The 19,486-nt window shown below is 50.7% G+C and overlaps 1 protein-coding gene across 5 annotated transcripts in view; it reads right to left on the bottom strand.

Annotated features, from left to right (window-relative positions):
• PNPLA7 (patatin like domain 7, lysophospholipase) overlaps positions 1-19,486 on the bottom strand; it is a 437,365-nt gene that overhangs the window by 5,852 nt on the left and 412,027 nt on the right. For 4 of the 5 annotated variants that reach the window (XM_048823395.2, XM_048823397.2, XM_048823396.2 and 1 more), the window contains one exon: positions 17,094-17,178. In XM_048823395.2, coding sequence (XP_048679352.2) covers positions 17,094-17,178 — 85 coding nt within the window. Of the gene's footprint in view, positions 1-17,093; positions 17,179-19,486 lie in introns of those variants that run through there. The other variant, XR_012665266.1, reaches the window with a different exon arrangement.

Here is a 19,486-nt window from a genome sequence, read left to right as displayed (position 1 = left end):
AAACCATCCCGATGAGTCGAAAGAATAGTAAATATGGCAGGCGACCAGCTTGGCTTAATGGTGAAATCTTAGCGGATCTTAAACATAAAAAAGAAGCTTACAAGAAGTGGAAGGTTGGACATATGACCAGGGAAGAGTATAAAAATATTGCTAGGGCATGTAGGAATGTTATCAGGAGGGCCAAATCGCACCTGGAGCTGCAGCTAGCCAGAGATGTCAAGAGTAACAAGAAGGGTTTCTTCAGGTATGTTGGCAACAAGAAGAAAGCCAAGGAATGTGTGGGCCCCTTACTGAATGAGGGAGGCAAACTAGTGACAGAGGATGTGGAAAAAGCTAATGTACTCAATGCTTTTTTTGCCTCTGTTTTCACTAACAAGGTCAGCTCCCAGACTGCTACGCTGGGCATCACAAAATGGGGAAGAGATGGCCAGCCCTCTGTGGAGATAGAGGTGGTTAGGGACTTTTTAGAAAAGCTGGACGTGCACAAGTCCATGGGGCCGGACGAGTTGCATCCGAGAGTGCTGAAGGAACTGGCGGCTGTGATTGCAGAGCCATTGGCCATTATCTTTGAAAACTCGTGGCGAACCGGGGAAGTCCCGGATGACTGGAAAAAGGCTAATGTAGTGCCAATCTTTAAAAAAGGGAAGAAGAAGGATCCTGGGAACTACAGGCCAGTCAGCCTCACCTCAGTCCCTGGAAAAATCATGGAGCAGGTCCTCAAAGAATCAATCCTGAAGCACTTGCATGAGAGGAAAGTGATCAGGAACAGCCAGCATGGATTCACCAAGGGAAGGTCATGCCTGACTAATCTAATCGCCTTCTATGATGAGATTACTGGTTCTGTGGATGAAGGGAAAGCAATGGATGTATTGTTTCTTGACTTTAGCAAAGCTTTTGACACGGTCTCCCACAGTATTCTTGTCAGCAAGTTAAGGAAGTATGGGCTGGATGAATGCACTACAAGGTGGGTAGAAAGCTGGCTAGATTGTCGGGCTCAACGGGTAGTGATCAATGGCTCCATGTCTAGTTGGCAGCCAGTATCAAGTGGAGTGCCCCAAGGGTCGGTCCTGGGGCCGGTTTTGTTCAATATCTTCATAAATGATCTGGAGGATGGTGTGGATTGCACTCTCAGCAAATTTGCGGATGATACTAAACTGGGAGGAGTGGTAGATACGCTGGAGGGGAGGGATAGGATACAGAAGGACCTAGACAAATTGGAGGATTGGGCCAAAAGAAATCTGATGAGGTTCAATAAGGATAAGTGCAGGGTCCTGCACTTAGGACGGAAGAACCCAATGCACAGCTACAGACTAGGGACCGAATGGCTAGGCAGCAGTTCTGCGGAAAAGGACCTAGGGGTGACAGTGGACGAGAAGCTGGATATGAGTCAGCAGTGTGCCCTTGTTGCCAAGAAGGCCAATGGCATTTTGGGATGTATAAGTAGGGGCATAGCGAGCAGATCGAGGGACGTGATCGTTCCCCTCTATTCGACATTGGTGAGGCCTCATCTGGAGTACTGTGTCCAGTTTTGGGCCCCACACTTCAAGAAGGATGTGGATAAATTGGAGAGAGTCCAGCGAAGGGCAACAAAAATGATTAGGGGTCTGGAACATATGAGTTATGAGGAGAGGCTGAGGGAGCTGGGATTGTTTAGCCTGCAGAAGAGAAGAATGAGGGGGGATTTGATAGCTGTTTTCAACTACCTGAAAGGGGGTTCCAAAGAGGATGGCTCTAGACTGTTCTCAATGGTATCAGATGACAGAACGAGGAGTAATGGTCTCAAGTTACAGTGGGGGAGGTTTAGATTGGATATTAGGAAAAACTTTTTCACTATGAGGGTGGTGAAACACTGGAATGCGTTACCTAGGGAGGTGGTAGAATCTCCTTCCTTAGAGGTTTTTAAGGTCAGGCTTGACAAAGCCCTGGCTGGGATGATTTAACTGGGAATTGGTCCTGCTTTGAGCAGGGGGTTGGACTAGATGACCTTCTGGGGTCCCTTCCAACCCTTATATTCTATGATTCTATGATTCTACTTCTGACTAATCTGATGAACTAGTTTTAAGAGAACCCTCCAGCAAAATCAGTGCCTTAGTAAGATATAAAATCCTTTGTTATGCCTAAAATCTTTGGAAACATATTTTTTTAGAGTTGGTGAAATTTCATAAATATGTCTATTGTTATGGAGATCACACAAAGTAAATTAGTGTTCCCCTTTTCTAAAAGCAATGAACATTGTTATGAACACACTAAACCTCTGTGACTGATTAATTTAAAATAATGTCTTTGTTTCAGTGAGTTAAATATGTAATAATCTGGAATGATTACTTTATGAAGGTTTAAGAGTACATTTAAAATATAGAATCAGCTTAGAAATACTGATTGAGAAAATGTAAAACAGAGAAGAGCTGCATCATGTATCCCATAATATTTAACATTGTATTCAGCGAGACAGCTGACTCACCCTTACTACAAACTTTTTGCAAATAAATCTCGACAAACTTCAGGGAATATCAAAAACCCTGTGACTGATATTTTTTATTCCCAAATTTACTGCTTTTAATTAGGTACCTTCTGCATGTCCTTTCTCCGTGAGGGAGAGGGTGCGGGGGTCTCTGCGGTGAACTGTGACTCTCCGCCACCATAAGGCAGGCAGGGCATCTTGCTATCCTTTGCTGCCTCGTCCCTCCCCCTGCACCCCTGGGCTGTGAGCCCAGGCTGCCATCAGGTACAGGGCACCAGTTTAATAATATTGCATAGAGCCCCATAAATCCTAAGGACGGCCCTGTGCAGGATTGCAAATTTATGTCACCAGTTCAGTCCCTTTTATCTTAAACTTTTTCAGAACTCTTGGACATATCATCTGGTCCTGGGGACCTGACATTCCTTAATTTATCGGTTTGTTCCAGCAACTTCCATTTGAATTGCTTAGTCTACCTCTTTCATTACCTGAAGAGCACACGCATGGAGTATCTCCCCAATATCTTCTGTGGTGGTGACTGAGGCAAAGAAATTGTTTTGCTTCTCTGCAAAGTGCACAAAATTCTGAACCACCCCTTAGATCTTTCACAGACTGCCTTGTTTCCAAAGCACTTACAATTCTTTATTTGATTTCTGTCTTTGGCTATTTGCTCTTCCCTTTTAGCCTCCTAATTTTGACTTTGTATTTCATCCACCCTAGTTTATGCTCCTTTCTCTTGGCGTCAGTAGAGTCGGAACACCTTTTTCTGAGGGATTCCCTGTTTAGCTTGAATAAACTGTTGAAGTTAAATCACCGAAACATTTACATCATGCTCCCCCAGCCCCCCGACCCTCCCTCTTTCCTTCTTCCTTTCTTCTTTAGGGGTAAGCGTGCCTTTTGGTATTCTCTTATGGGTTGCTTAAGTAGCCTCCACCCTGAGTCTAAGAATTTTAATTTCCTCACTTTTGCCTATAGGTCTGTTTGATCAGCTACAGACGGGAAAACTGAGGCCAGCGGGACCAGTGGCACAACAGTCCCCCTACAAACCCCAACTCCATTCACAGGTTCTAAGCGCCAGACAATACTCCAGCCTAGAAACAGGATAATGTTACTTAGAAGATTTAACCATTTTCGAGTAATCACAAAGAAACCTCCAGATATATCACAAGATAGACAACAAGAGACTGTTACAGACTCATTCATGCTGCCCCATATCAATTCAGCGTTCTATTTAAGAACTCAAGGTGCTTTCAGAATATTGATCAGGAGGACTCCAGTGAACTCCCTGAACCTGCATTACTGTACACATCCATTGGGGCTAACTTCCAGCTTCTACCTTGTAAACCAATCCTGAAGCCACATGCAGCTCTACTCTCTAGACTGTGGCAGTTTCTGCAGGCACACAAAGGGAAATGCTCTGACTGCCAACCAGCGGGGGTAATAAACCAGCAAAGCAGTGGCATCATAACCACATGGGTTTCAGCTATTCCTGCTCTCATGCCCAACCTTTACCCTCAAAAATCAAACAAGATGCATATGCAGCCAAATTAAACAAATCTGAACTGCTCACACTGGTCACGTTGGGCGTTGATGTACCTTGCAGAGCAGTTTATCAAAAAGCCCAGCTTTAGACTGGTTCCTTCTGCAGTGCCTGCAAGGAGTCTGTCAATAATCACAACTAAACACATCAAGCACTTTTAGTTGAGCCATCACACGTCTCAGCAAAGTGTGATACAGCATGGCCAGAGGGCAGCAGGAGAGTGTTTTTTTTTTTATTAAAAGCAGAAAAGAATTTTATTTGTGTAACACTTACAAAGAATCACCAAAAAGGACAAAGCAAAACTATGCAACAAAACAAAGCAAACACAAGGTATAACACAGCAGCCTTCAGGAGGGAGAAGTGTTCAGGCTAGCCTGGGCCCAGAGCGGGGGGGCTTCCTCGACACTCGCGGTCTTCCACGCTCCTGAGTTACCTGGTGGCTTAGAGCGGGGGGGGGCTTCCTCGACACTCATGGTCTTCCACCCCCTTGAGTTACCTAGTGCCACGCCCAGTGTCACCGATTATTCCTCTCCTGAGAGTGCCCGACAAGATGGGCACGGCTGCGGGGTGGGCGGTTTGGGGGTGGGGGGGACGTACACCACATGTGATAGGACCCCTCCTAGGTTACAGTGATGATGGTATCCACGGCGGCAACGGCTGGGGCTGGGGTCTCTCACTCTTCCCCTCAATCAAAGGGTCAGACAGAGGGAACCAGACGGGGTCACCGAGCAGAGAACCTCGGTCAGCGCCCACCGCTCCTCGAAGGCGTCAAGGGACTCGGTGGACACCGCCCAGAGGAACTCCACCCGGATACGTGAATGTACAGAGGATCAGAAAACGGCCCTACAGTCGCAGGACGCTTCATTAGCCAACGTCCCCTCTCTAGTTTTATAAATGACTGTTTCAGCTAGGGCTAGGAGGAGGTTAACCAGGAGATCCCGTGACTTTGTGGGGCCACAGATGGGGAGTTTGTAGATAAAAAGGTGAGGGGAAAAGTGTAGCCAAAAGCGTAATAAAATATTCGTGAGGAGCCGGAAAAGGGGCTGCAGACTGGCACACTCTAAATATACGTGTGCCAGGGTTTCCCTCACGTTGCAAAAAGGGCAAGTATCTGGGATGGGGGTGAACCATGTCAAAAACACGCCCGTGCTCACAGCTCCGTGAAGGAGCCGCCAACTAATGTCCCTGACGGGCCTCGGGACCAAGGTGGAATACAGGCTGGCCCACCGGGGTTGTTCACCCTCCAAAGGTGGCAGTAGGTCCTGCCACTTTGTATCGGGGTGGGACACCAGGGTGTGGGCGTGAAGGGTGTGAAGCGTGAGTGTATATAGATATTTCCGTGGCGCGATTTGGAAGCTGACCGGCTGCAGTTCATGCAGTAGTCTCGCAGTGAAAGGGTGAGGGGTTTGTTGGGATCTACGGGGTAGGGGCCCAATGGAAAGGTCCAGCGGGCCTGGGGTAGAGGGTGGGCGGGGTGCGCCCTCGCGCAGGGTTCGGTTGAGATAAGCCCGAGCAGCGGGCGTCAAGGCGGCCTTCACCTCCTGAAGTATGCGCCGGGAGGTATGAGGTCTGGAGAGCCCCATGAGCCGAGCGAGCGTCAGGGGATCCAGCTAGTCTCTCCGGTCGTAGTCCAGGAGGTCTCCGACTCTCGTGACTTCCGCCAGGACCAAACTCTGGCGCACCGAGCGGGACTCCGCCGCCTGCACACGGAGCTGGGGGTTGTGTAGCAGGGGCTCCGCGAGGAGATCTGCTCCCACGGTGGCCACCACGGACCTGGTCGTTGAAAACAGTTTCCAGGTCCGGAGGAGTTCCTGGTAGAAGACAGGCAGCCCGGAGAGGCCTCGCGGAAAACCTCTCGGACAAAGATAAAAGAGCTGCCGGTCGTATCGGAGCCCTCGGACGCAGCTCAGGAAGGCGTGCGCTAGTATGCTCCACGTCAAACTACCTGCACTATAAAGGAGCCTCTGCAGGGCCTGGAGGCGGAAGACATGGACCTGGGTGTGCAGACACTTCAGGCCCTGCCCTCCCTCCTCCAGGGGTAGATGGAGAACCCCTGCAGGGACCCAGTGCAGTCCTGACCAGAAGAACTCCAGAATCGATGTCCAGAGGTGGACCAGGAAACCCGGGGCCAGGACCAGGGTGTTGAGCCGGTACCAGAGCGTGGACAGGACTAGTTGGTTAAGCACCAGCGCTCTCCCTCAGAGGGAGAGATACCGGAGTAGCCTTGTCCATTTCCGGAGCCGCTCTATCACCCCGCCTTCTAAATTTTGCCAGTTCTCCGGCGTAGAAGGGCGTGTGGCAGAAAGGTAAACGCCGAGATAGAGCAGTGGACCCGCACTCCACCGGATGGTCTGAAGCGCGGGTGGGAGGGAGCTCATCTGCCGCCAGTCCCCCACTGCCAAGCCAGAGCTCTTGACCCAGTTGACTCAGGCAGAGGAGGCTGCCGAATAGATGGCCTGGCAAGCCTCCACCCGCGCCAAGTCCCCCGGGTCCTGGACCATGAGGAGGCGTACGCCGACAGGACCAGCCGCAGCTCCGGCTCCCGCAGCACCAACCCCGTCAACCTCCTGCGGAGGAGACAGAGGAAGGGCTCGATCGCCAGAGCGTACAGCTGGCCCGAGAGGGGGCACCCCTGTCGTACTCCTCGCCCGAAGCTGACCGGTTCGGTCAGGGTCCAGTTGAGCCTAACCAGACACTCCGCGGAAGCGTACAGCACCTGGAGAAAACTCACAAACTGAGGTCCGAATCCAAACGCCTGCAGAGTGCCCAGGAGGTACCCATGGTCCACTCTATCGAATGCCTTCTCCTGATCAAGAGACAGGAGGGCGAACGACAGACCGTCTCTACGCCCGAGTTCCAAAAGATCTCGGACTAGAAATAGGTTGTCAAAAATGCTGCGACCCGGGACAATATAGGTCTGGTCTGGGTGGATCACATCTGCCATCACGGACCCTAGCCGCAGCAAGATTGCTTTCGCTACGATTTTGTAGTCCGTGCTAAGGAGCGAGACGGGGCGCTAATTTCATAAATCGCGGAGGTCCCCCTTCTTCAGCAACAAGGCGAGCACCGCTTACCTGCACGAAAGAGGGAGGACCCTGCCCTGCAAAGGCTCAGCCCAGACAGTGGCTAGGTCTGGGCCAAGGATGTCCCAGAACGCGCGGTAGAACTCCACGGTCAGCCCGTCCATGCCCGGAGATTTATTGGTGGGCATGCGACGGAGGGCTTCCGAGAACTCAGCCAGGGTGAGAGGCAGCTCTAGTCGGTCTCGGTCGCCCACGCTGACCGTGGGGAGTTCCTCCCAGAGCACCCCGCAAGCGTCAGGATTGGTCGGATCCGGGGAGAAAAGGCTTGTGTAGAAGTCACGGGCCCTCCCACACATCTCCACTGGATCCGTGAGGGGGGCACCGTCTTCTGCTAGAAGGCAGGTGACGTGTTTCTTGGCCCCCTTGTTTTCTCCAGGGTGTAGAAGAAACGGGAGCCGCGATCCATCTCCCGAAGGAGGCGGATGCGGGATCGAACAAAGGCACCTCAGGCCTGATGGTCCTCGAGGGCCCGGAGCTCCTCCCGCTTCTCCTGGCATGCTCCGCAGAGGAACGGGTCCTCGGGGCTGGCGGCCAGACGCCTCTCCATCTCTAAGACCTCCCGTTCCAACTGCTCTATCGCTGCATTTCTCCGTCGGCTGGTGCCCCGGGTGTAGTCACGGCAGAAGAGCTTGGCGCGCACCTTCCCTGGATCCCACAATCGCCGCGCCAAGGGAAAGGCATGCTGCTGCTCTCGCCAGGCCAGCCAGAACTCCCGGAAGTACGTCACGAAGCCCTCATCCTCCAACAGGCTGTTGTTAAAGTGCCAATAGGCTGGCCCTGGCCCCTCTGCACGGAGGGAGGCTGTTATGGTGGCTAGATGATGGTCGGAAAATGGGGCCGGCCGAATGTTGGAGGAGTGGGCCTGTGAAAGATGGAAATGGGATAAATAAATACGGTCCAACCGAGAGTGGTGTGACCGATGGACCTCCACCCGGACAAAGGTGAACGTGGAAGTGTCATCTGGGTGGTGGTCACGCCAGAAGTCTACTAGGGAGTGATATTCGACTATTTCTCGGAGAATGTTCACAGCGGCCGGGCTCAGCTCAGCCCCTGAGCGGTCCTGTTCCTCGAGGGTGGTGTTAAAGTCCCCTCCCAGGACTAAGCACTCGTGAGAATCTAGGGTGCTGAGGAAGTCGGACACCCGCTGATTGAATTGCGGCCGCTTCGGGCTCGTTGTCGGGGCATAGATGTTAACGAAGTTGACCACGAGCCCCTCCATACAGACTTGGAGATGCAGCAGGTGGCCCGTCATGGCCTCAGTGACCCCTAGCACCTCAGGCCGTAGGTTGGGGGAGAACAGGGTCGCCACTCCAGCTTGTCGAATCGTGAAGTGGCTGAAGTAGACCCCGTCCCACCGCTCCAGCCGCCAGCTGTCTTCAGCAGTCGGATCCGTATGGGTCTCCTGCAGGAAAACCACAGAGTACCCTCCCTCACGAAGGTAAGAGAGCACCTGGGACCTGCGGAGAGCCATCCTACAGCCCCTGGTGTTCAAAGTTGCTATAATGAGGGGCGTCATGCGGAGGGCTGGGGGGGTGGGGGTTCCTTGTTGGCGGGGGTGTTCGCAGCCCCCGGTGGCTCGCGCAACAATTCGCGACCCATCCCGTAAGTGAGTAAATCATCACGGAAGCTGCGGGCCCGACTGTAGGCCGCGGCACCGTGCCTTCCTTTTCCTTTACCCTCCTTTATAAGGGCCCTTGTGGCCTGGAGGAGTTGATCGAAGTCCCCCCATCGCTAGAGAGCTAGGTGTACCCTGTTGCGGGAGCCACGGATGTCTTCTAAAAACTCTTGCAATGCTTTTCGCAGCTCATGAGGGGGTGGGGTTGCGATTTCCGGGTTATTCCCTGGTGGGGCTCTTGGTGCAGTCTCGTGGTCCACTGAGGTGGGCAGGCATGGTGCAGACCACCGACGGGGCGTCTGACAGGCTAAAGTTATTAGGTCCGTCTGGAGCCTTGGGGTAGAAGGGGATGGCGGAGGGAAAATTCCAGCTCCTAATGGGTCACGGCAGGAAAATGCAAAGGCTGCTCCTTGGGGGGGGATCTGCAAAAAAGGGGAAGGAAATAACCCCGGGGCGGCAATAGAATTGCAGGAGGAGGTGGATTGGGCAGGGACAGCGGTGGGGGTGGGGGCGGGGGCAGAGGCGAGGCTCTGGGCTTCGGGAGGCAAGCAGCTGAGAGGTGGTGTCTCCCGAACAAATTCGAGGGTTAAGGGGGTGGGGAGGGGGCGCCCAGTGATGCCAAGTGCAGGCTCTGTGCTGGATTTGGCAGCCACGGCATCAGGTGGTGGACCACCTTCTGAATCTCGTTTGGTCGGCTGTTGTGTCTGGTCCGGATGATGGAATTCAGGGCAAGCAGTTGAGGCTAGAGGCAGATGGCAAGTTGACAGCAGGGACAGATGGCGGGGGGCCGTGATGGTTTCAGTAGTGTTGGGGGGCGGCACCGATGGATCGGGGGGCAGCTCCGTGCCACACCCCCTGTGCCCCTACAAATGCAGTTAAGACACAGTCAAACTCCCCCCACACGAGAGTACAGTTCAAAAGTTACTCAGTCTTACGGCCCCCTCCACGATGATTTGTGGCTTCCCTGGGCGATGTCTTTGTCGGCTGTCTTCTCTCCCGGTCTTTGTGGAGCATCCAAAAATGCCAAGCAGATAAGACGACGATTAATTACGGTTCCACAAATGAACAGCAAAATGGTTGGGTCTGGGGGCGTCCACTCCCCTCCTCCGGAGAGTGGGTCGGCAGTCCTCCCCCCCTCCTCCGGGGGTTGCAGCTGAAGCAGTAGCTGCGTCCGAGGGCAGGAGTGGGGGGGCTGGCAGGCAAGTTGGCAGCTGACCAGCTCTCGAACAGCAGTAAAGAAAAACAGCAGGAAAAAAAAAAACCAAAACCAAAACAAAATGAAGAAAAAGCATCTGGCCCGGTCGCGGGGGGTGGAGGGGGGGCACGACACTGAAGCAGGGGCAAAAAGCAAGGAAAGCCCAGGTCAGAGGGCAGCAGGAGAGTGCTAGACGGGAGCCTTCTTCCCTGTAGAGGGAAGAAAGTTTGCTATAGATTAATTAAAGCACCTGAAGCCAATTAAAGCACCTGAAGCCAGTCACATGATAAAACCCCCCTGCTTCAATCAGACAAGAGGAGGAGTTGAAGCAGAGTGGATTGGTGCTGGAGCAGAGAGCAGTTTGGAAGAGTTGAAGCAGAGCGGATTGGCGCCGGAGCAGAGAGCAGTTTGGAAGAGTTGAAGCAGAGCGGACTGGCGCCGGAGCAGAGAGCAGTTTGGAAGAGTTGAAGCGGAGCGGATTGGCATTGGAGCGGAGAGCAGTTTGGAAGAGTTGAAGCGGAGCAGATTGGCGCCGGAGCAGAGAGCAGTTTGGAGGAGTTGAAGCAGAGCGGATTGGCGTTGGAGCAGAGAGCGGTTTGGAGGAGTTGAAGCAGAGCGGATTGGCGCCGGAGCAGAGAGCAGTTTGGAAGAGTTGAAGCGGAGCGGATTGGCATTGGAGCGGAGAGCAGTTTGGAAGAGTTGAAGCGGAGCAGATTGGCGCCGGAGCAGAGAGCAGTTTGGAGGAGTTGAAGCAGAGCGGATTGGCGTTGGAGCAGAGAGCGGTTTGGAGGAGTTGAAGCAGAGCGGATTGGCGCCGGAGCAGAGAGCAGTTTGGAAGAGTTGAAGCAGAGCGGATTGGCGCCGGAGCAGAGAGCAGTTTGGAAGAGTTGAAGCAGAGCGGATTGGCGCCGGAGCAGAGAGCAGTTTGGAAGAGTTGAAGCAGAGCGGATTGGCGCCGGATCAGAGAGCAGTTTGGAGGAGTTGAAGCAGAGCGGATTGGCGCCGGATCAGAGAGCGGTTTGGAGGAGTTGAAGCAGAGCGGATTGGCGCCGGAGCAGAGAGCGGTTTGGAGGAGTTGAAGCAGAGCGGATTGGCGTTGGAGCAGAGAGCGGTTTGGAGGAGTTGAAGCAGAGCGGATTGGCGCCGGAGCAGACAGCAGTTTGGAGGAGTTGAAGCAGAGCGGATTGGCGCCGGAGCAGAGAGCGGTTTGGAGGAGTTGAAGCAGAGCGGATTGGCGCCGGAGCAGAGAGCGGTTTGGAGGAGTTGAAGCAGAGCGGATTGGCGCCGGATCAGAGAGCGGTTTGGAGGAGTTGAAGCAGAGCGGATTGGCGCCGGAGCAGAGAGCGGTTTGGAGGAGTTGAAGCAGAGCGGATTGGCGTTGGAGCAGAGAGCGGTTTGGAGGAGTTGAAGCAGAGCGGATTGGCGCCGGAGCAGACAGCAGTTTGGAGGAGTTGAAGCAGAGCGGATTGGCGCCGGAGCAGAGAGCAGTTTGGAGGAGTTGAAGCAGAGCGGATTGGCACTGGAGCAGAGAGCAGTTTGGAGGAGTTGAAGCAGAGCGGATTGGCACTGGAGCAGAGAGCAGTTTGGAGGAGTTGAAGCAGAGCGGATTGGTGCTGGAGCAGAGAGCAGTTTGGAGGGAAGTAGAGGAGAGTTTGGAGAAGTGCTGTGGTGGGCTAAGAAGACCAAGATCCTAGGTAAAGGGACACCTGGTTTGTGCAGAGGGAGAGCAGGAAGACCCACAAGCTGAAGGGCAGGAGAGGGAAGTAGCCCAGGGGAAGGAACCGCTAGTTCAAGTGGTTTACCGCTATCCCTAGGGCCCCTGGGCTGGGACCCGGAGTAGAGGGCAGGCCCGGGTCCGTCCCTCTCCAGTCCCCTCCTCTAGGACACTAGTGGGGCCATTAATACCCCAGTTCAGGGGCACGAAATGGTGCCCTGAACCCCCCCTCCCCCCGAGAAGAGAAAGCATGAGACCCATCATAGTAGTGCTGGCAATTTGCCACAAAAGTAACGATGCCGATGTGCTGCTCCACTCGTGTCCACTGGGACCCCAGCCTTCTGTTTACTGCTTCTTGCCTGAACACATCACAGCTAAGAGGAGGCACAGTGCTCTATCCACAAGGCCAGCTGGGACTCAGGAGAGCTGGATTCTGTTTCCAGATCTTCCCCCGCCTCCCCGTGTGAACCTGGACAAGTCACTGGATCCCTCTGTGGCTCAATTCCCCATCTGTAAAATCCTGCTCCACTTCATAAGATGGTTCTGAGGATAAACGAATTCCTGTTTGTGAAGTGCACAAATAGCTCTCTGAAGGGGGCCACACACGGTGATCAGACAGATCCATCATGGCTACATATACAGTGCAAGCAGAGACCTGGGTTTCTATTTGTGTCACTAGATCACCACTCCTGCTTTTGGGGGGGGGTTAGGAAAATAACCATCCTCTTGTGATGTTGGAAACGTTGGTGGGTTTGCAGTGAGTGGGCAGGGACATGGAGCAGATGTTCCAGTAGCAGTTAAACCAGCTTCACCTAGACGCTTAACAGCTACAAAGTTATCTGTGTAGATACCAAGTATGGGGCATATACTGCGAGATGGATGAACACCTTCAACCATGGGAGTTGCTGGATCCTCCTAGCTGACCTCTACAACCCTAAACTAACTCCACATTTTAAATCAATTGGCCCCCTTTCCCATGGGGGGGCTGTCAGAGCAGACATGCCAGTGTCCCCAGCGCTGGCCTGTGTGAGGAATCCTGCTCCCTATTAGCCCCCTAGGTAAGCCCAGATTCTCTTGCGTTTAAAACACCCGTGACATTTGGCTTGTCTGTTTTTAAAGTTTCCATGAGGTTTGCACTTCTGCCCTAATCACCATTCCCTCCTGTGATGGTGCTAGAGCACTGCCATAGTAATTAAGACTTCGTTAGTCTCTAGGGCCTTAGCCTTGTAATAAGCATTGTGCAAAGTGAACCCTGAACCCATGTGGAGCCTTACTGATTTCAATGGGGATCTAACTCTAGTATCAATAATGTCAAACTGAACCCTCTGATAGCAGGGGTGGGTTTAAGTGAAATGTACACAATTAATGATCTACTTGAAATCTCTCTAAGAGCAGAGAGATTTGCTGCGAGGGAACAGATAACTGCTGGGAGGGAACAGATAACTCAAAGGTTTAGCCTGGTGTCTATTTATAAGCAAAGGCCGATTTTGCCCAAATGGAAATGTTAAAGCCCCTGAGGATGGCATACTCATTGCTAAGCAGCAGTATAAGGGTAATCCCACCTGTGATCCCAACAGTCTTGGCAAACGCAGACACCACTGGACTGTGTATCGAAGGGTCATACAGGCGTCACATGATAAAGAAGAAGAAAACTCTTTTTCAACTTGGTTCTGAGGAACAGGTCTTGTACTTAAAATGAATTAGCTGATTACTTAAGTATTGCTCGCGTTGGAACAGTCAATAGCATCTGCTGCATTCTGCAGATGACAGTACATTCTGTTCCTTAGCATTTTATTCTAATACAATGGCTATAACAAGCTGGCAGAAAACGGATTAAAAACACTTGGCCATTACTTTTTCCTGTAGTGGTTCAGAGAGCAATTTGTAGCTTTAATTGAATATAATGGCTATGATTAAAAAGGAGGCCCTTGATATAAACTTGGTGAGGAAATGCTGGAATTAAACTCACTGCACCTGAAGTTTACCACAGATGATAATATTTTCAGAGGTTTACAACTTTATTGTTAAAACTTACTTTGAGCTAAAAGTGAACAAACAGCCTGAGATGGCTTTCTAAACAAATGTTTCCAACAGCAGTGTGGTCACTAATGTTATTGCATACTTGTATTGCAAGAACAGAGCCCACTGTGGGAGGTGCTTTATCCACTTCCAATCACCTTGGTTCAGAAAGACACAAAATAAAACAAATGGCAATAGTCACTGTTGCAGACTGGAATGCGTTCACATGCACTAGGCTATTCCAATGTGGTAATTCCCCAAGGTTTTCATTATTCAGCAGTTCTACAGCACTCAGCAACAGTGCTCTAGACTAGAGAACAAACGGGAAGGTGTGGTCCCTGCTTCAAAGAGCAAACAATCCAAATGTTACACATGACAAGAGGTGAGTATAACAGAGAAACCAGAAGCAGGAGAGGCGGGGGAAGACAAGGATGATGGTGAAAAGATCACATGGCTGCTCTGGGAGGCACAGGCCCATTCTTGCTAATTTTGTGTGGTTTTTGTTTCTCTTTTATAACTCCATTTCTGCAGGTGATACAGCTGATGCGAAGGAATAAGGTTCTGTGGGTTAGATCTTTTGTGTGCCAATAACTCTTCCAAAAAAGCAGGCTGGGGCCGCGTCACTCCACTTCCCGCAGGAGGTGGCCAGCCCCTGTAGATCATGGAATCAGGGGCAGTCTGCCACAATCTTATGTGGACTGGTACTTTTTAGACATTTATATTGAATTATTTTTTAAAATAGCCTGACCCTAAGGCTGCCGCATGTGCACAATAATTACTTTTCCTAAGGGGGTTTTAGAATGTCTTTAGTGCAGTAAAAAGATTACACACCATTTTATTGCTTAAATGCTGCTTGAGTTAATTATATAGCTACAATAATATGTGTGTCCCCAACAGTATACATTGACATAATGGACAGCAACACTCTTTTAAGCTGTCTTCTGTACCAGTGATCTACAGTGGAGAAGAATGGCTCTTTTATATATGTCCAGTGCTATTACAAAGAAAGGGCAAAGAAAATAAACATACAAAATTGTGTTAAAGGGCAAATGAAGTCAGAGCTGAGCTGTGCCATTTTTCACTTGCCCTATCAGGGCTGTCCTTACCCTCATGCAGCTGTGTAGGGCACCAGGAAATTTGGGGCACCACATTTCCTGGTGCCCTGCGCAGCTGCGTGCTGCCCCAGCCCCTGCCCCATGACTCCTGCCCCAGCCCTGCCTTTTCCCGCCTCAGCCCCGCCCCCACTCCCCTGAAGACTCCAGAAGCTGTCGGGCCTGCACTCACAGGTAAATAGAGCGACCCGGCCCCCGCCTGCTCCGCTCCCCGCTGCACCACCGGTGAGTGCTGGAGGGGGCGTTTCCCCCCTCCCCCCAAGCCTGGGAGCCAGGGCAGCAGAGCAGCCTGGGGGCCCAGGCCTCCGCAGGGGAGGCTGTGTCCCAGGCCTGTGGGGGATAGGGGCGGGGGAGGCTGGTCACTTTCTGCGGGAAGTGGAGGGACCCGACCCCAGCCTGCTCTGCTCCCTTGGCTCCCAGGCTTGTGGGGAGGGGGTAACCGCCCCCCAGCACTTGCTGGCGGTGCGGCTGGGAGCCAGGGGAGTGGAGCAGGCTGGGGCCGGGTCACTCCACTTCCCGCAGGAAGTGGTCAGCCCCTGTCCCCCACGGAGGCCTGGGGCTGCGTAGGGCACCAAAATAGCTAGGGATGGCCCTGTGCCCTATTACACCTTGGATTAAAGCACACTGGGCCTCCCAATGTCTCTTGCATTGACCTTTGGCCCTTTTAATATGTGAGCACCTCTGAGCTAGTTATAGATGAAATAGAAGCCTTAAGAGCACAGAAGTGAGGAAAATTAAGATTGAAGTCAGACTCATTAACTTCACTTTAAGGTGTGCATATGTGAATCCCTGAGCACAGCTGTCATAAATATAGAGAGAAGGGTAGCATAAAATCACTCCTTGGCAGCTGTACTGAATCGCCTTACCTGTAAGGGGTTAAGTAGGTCAAATAACCTAGTTGGCACCTGACCAGAAGGACCAATGAGGAAAGAAGATACTTTCAAATCTAGGGGGGAAGATTTTGTTTGTGTTCTCTTTGTTGTTCCCTCTCCAGATGGAGGGAGAGACCAAGCAGGTACAACAGCTCCTGAAAATATATCTGGAATAATAGATCTAAAACTACAGAAATTGTAAGTAGGCAAGGAAATGCATTAGGTTATCTTTTGCTTTAGCTTGTGAATTTTCCTATGCTACAGAGGTAGTTTTATTCCTGTTTCTGTAACTGACAGCGCGGTGAGATCTTACCAGGCAGGCGAGCAGGAGGTTTACTGGGGATCAGGTTGCTGCAATAAAGCTTTTAAATCACAACTGGTCTATATAGTCATGTCACTAGTAACCGTGTTATGCAGAACCTTTTGTTCCTATTCTTAATGACTGTTTAAATATATTTCATTAATATTTTCTTCATTAGGCACAGGGATGGGAATTAGCATGTCAAAGAGCTGCAGGAACATCGCAACAGAGTTGTAGATGGAGGGGCTGCTAACTTCTCAACCTGTGGCCCACAATGATAGACAGGTTGAGAACCCCTGGGAGTGTAGCAACTGTGTGCACACGCAGAGCAGCCATTACGTGTTTTTCGGTATTGCCCATTAGAGCCTGGTTAAGTGAGAGAGGGAATGGGAAATAAGAAATGCTTGAAAAAGCCTCTAAATGTGCTGATGTTCCCAATGTGGGGGGTGGGGAGGAGGAAATAAAATGTGAGCCAGTGAATCATTCAGCACTGTTTTAATAAGAGTGGGGAAAGTTCCCTGCATTGGGCCTCCAAACTACCCTACTTTCCCATCTCAAGGCTATAGATGACCAAGCCAAAAGGTGAAGACACAACAACTTGGGTGGCCACATCAACAAAACCCCAATCTACAACTCAGCACTTTCCACATAATGTGGGGAGGAGGGTTTGAGGGAGAGCTGGCTTCTGCCTGGCTGAGGCTGCACTGGGGCGTTGTCAAAACATTAACGCTGAGGGAAAAAGGGAGAAAATAAGGCCTACTTCATGTACAGGGCATGGCACTTCACATCCCTGAAAGGCTCACAAGAAATGCAACTGAAAAAGTATAAATAGGATTCATTTCAGAAGCCTTGCCTATGGGGAATGGGTAGACTCAAGGCATGGTGGAGCAGAGGAAGGCGGATTAAGATGAATCCAAGAAGCATTCCTTATCACTAAAGTCTAAGTTCCTCCAGGATGGGATGCCCAAGCTGACAATAATAGTGAGGAATAATTTCCTACTTAATGAACAGAGCTCACGTGAGGGCAAACAAGAACACAGGGATGATTTGACAGTATTCCTTGGATTGCTATTGAGCAGAGACAAGCATGTGGATGGCACTATGTACTTTGTATATTGTAGCAATAATCTTCACCCAGAAAAGTGTATCATCTGTCATATAACTGTCTCGATAAGCCAACTCACCATCTACCAGAGCTGCTTTGACTGGCTCAATTCTGGACACGATTTCTGCCAAGTCAGTGAAAGAGGTGCTAGGACAGGTCACAATCTGAAATACAACGCAAAATACATGTATATTATTCAAATGCATGCACAGGAATAAGAAATACCAGGCACTGAAGTTGTATTAAACATCAGACACAAAGCCACAAAAACAGAAATTCTCAGTGATGGTTGCCATGGAAAACACAGACCCTTACCACCGTAACAGGATTCTCCAAAATGACTGCCCCCATGGAGCCCCAGTCTTGGGAGACGTGTGTTTGGGTTACAGTCAGCAGTCCCTGTAGGCCCATGTGCACAGGCACCCTTTTCCTACACGCTGGAGTCCCAGGGGGTAAAAAGGGGAGCTACCCTAATTACCACTCACCTCCTTCCATTATTTCTGGAATTCATTGGAAGAGACTTCAGAGAAGTTGGACAACAAACACCCTAACGAACAGAGAAATGGGGGAGAGCCAATAGGGCAGTGTTAGGAGCCCTGAGCTGTGTTTGGATCCTGCCACTCCTTTGGCACTCAGGAGGCCGTGGTGGCCAGGTCCCTTTATACCCTCAGTTCCCAGCACATTGGGAGAGTTGCCTAGATGCTTCCCAGCCTGTGCATGAGAATGCATATATCAAAGATGGGGTCGTAGACAGGGCCAGGAGACTCACTCACTCTTTTCCTCTCTCTCAGACACACACTATGGCTCACATCCACTGGTGGGGGGCTCCCCGGAGAAGACCATGAGTATTGCAGCATGAGGGCAGCCAGCAAAAATCCTTAATGACAAATCCTTAATGTTCGTGGTAACTGGCACACGACTAGTATGAAGCGCACGTGCTGTGTAGTTGTCGCCATGTCGACCCCGAGATATGAGAGAGACAAGGTGGGAGAGGCAACAGCTTTTACTGGACCAACTTCTCTTGGTGAGAGACACACTTTCGGGCCACACAGCGCTCTTCTTCAGGGCTGGGAAAGGTACTCCCAGCACCACAGCTACATGCAGGGTGGAATGGTCCCGTAGAACATGGGCGCCCAACCTACGGCCTGCAGGCTACCATTTTAGTTTACACAAGTGTGTAAATAGACAATACTGTACATAGAAACAACCTATCTAAATACATACAAAACAAGCTGAACTTAAAATCTCAATCAATACAAAGACTTTAAATCTTATTAAAATATGTACAGGTTTCAGAGTAACAGCGTGTTAGTCGGTATTTGCAAAAAGAAAAGGAGTACTTGTGGCACCTTAGAGACTAACCAATTTATTTGAGCATGAGCTTTTGTGAGCCACAGATGAAGTGAGCTGTGGCTCACGAAAGCTTATGTTCAAATAAATTGGTTAGTCTCTAAGGTGCCGCAAGTACTCCTTTTCTTTTTAAAATATGTAGAATCTGTTTGGCCCACACAAAGATGTGCTAAGGTTTATCTGGCCCTTCTGTGTAATAAGGTTGGGAACCACTGTCTTGGAATCTGTACTCACTACTTATCCTAAACAATCTGTTCCACCCTGCATTTACCTCTGATGCTGGGAATACCTTTACCAGAGCTGAAGAAGAGCTCTGTGTGGCTCTAAAGCGTGTCTCTCTCACCGACAGAAATTGGTCCAATAGAAGATATTACCTCACGCACCTTGTCTCTTAATGAAATGTACAGGCAGGCTGACAGCATAAATAAGTAACAGACCTAAAATCCATTGTGTTGGGGAAAGCAGGCTTAGAGTTGGGGCACTTGTCTAATGATCCTTACCTCATGCACTTTTAAAGTTATCCAGTGAGCTGGTAATATTTGATATTGATAGCAATATTTGATATTGATAGCAATAGAGGATGCAATAAATAACACTCCTGTAGGACGGATAGGAAAGCAGCAGCAGCAAAAAGAAACAGCTTTATTTCTTGAAGTTGGACTTACATACTACTTTAGCTAAGTTTCAGAGTAACAGCCGTGTTAGTCTGTATTCGCAAAAAGAAAAGGAGTACTTGTGGCACCTTAGAGACTAACCAATTTATTTGAGCATGAGCTTTCGTGAGCTACAGCTCACTTCATCGGATGCATACCGTGGAAACTGCAGCAGACATTATATACACACAGAGATCATGAAACAATACCTCCTCCCACCCCACTGTCCTGCTGGTAATAGCTTATCTAAAGTGATCATCAAGTTGGGCCATTTCCAGCACAAATCCAGGTTTTCTCACCCTCCACCCCCCCACACACAAACTCACTCTCCTGCTGGTAATAGCCCATCCAAAGTGACAACTCTCTTCACAATGTGCATGATAATCAAGATGGGCCATTTCCTGCACAAATCCAGGTTCTCTCACCCCCTCACCCTCCTCCAAAAACCACACACACAAACTCACTATCC

Source organism: Caretta caretta, chromosome 16, assembly GCF_965140235.1.
Source record: "Caretta caretta isolate rCarCar2 chromosome 16, rCarCar1.hap1, whole genome shotgun sequence".
Lineage (NCBI taxonomy): Eukaryota > Metazoa > Chordata > Testudines > Cheloniidae > Caretta > Caretta caretta.
This window is presented reverse-complemented; position numbering and strand designations above follow the sequence as displayed.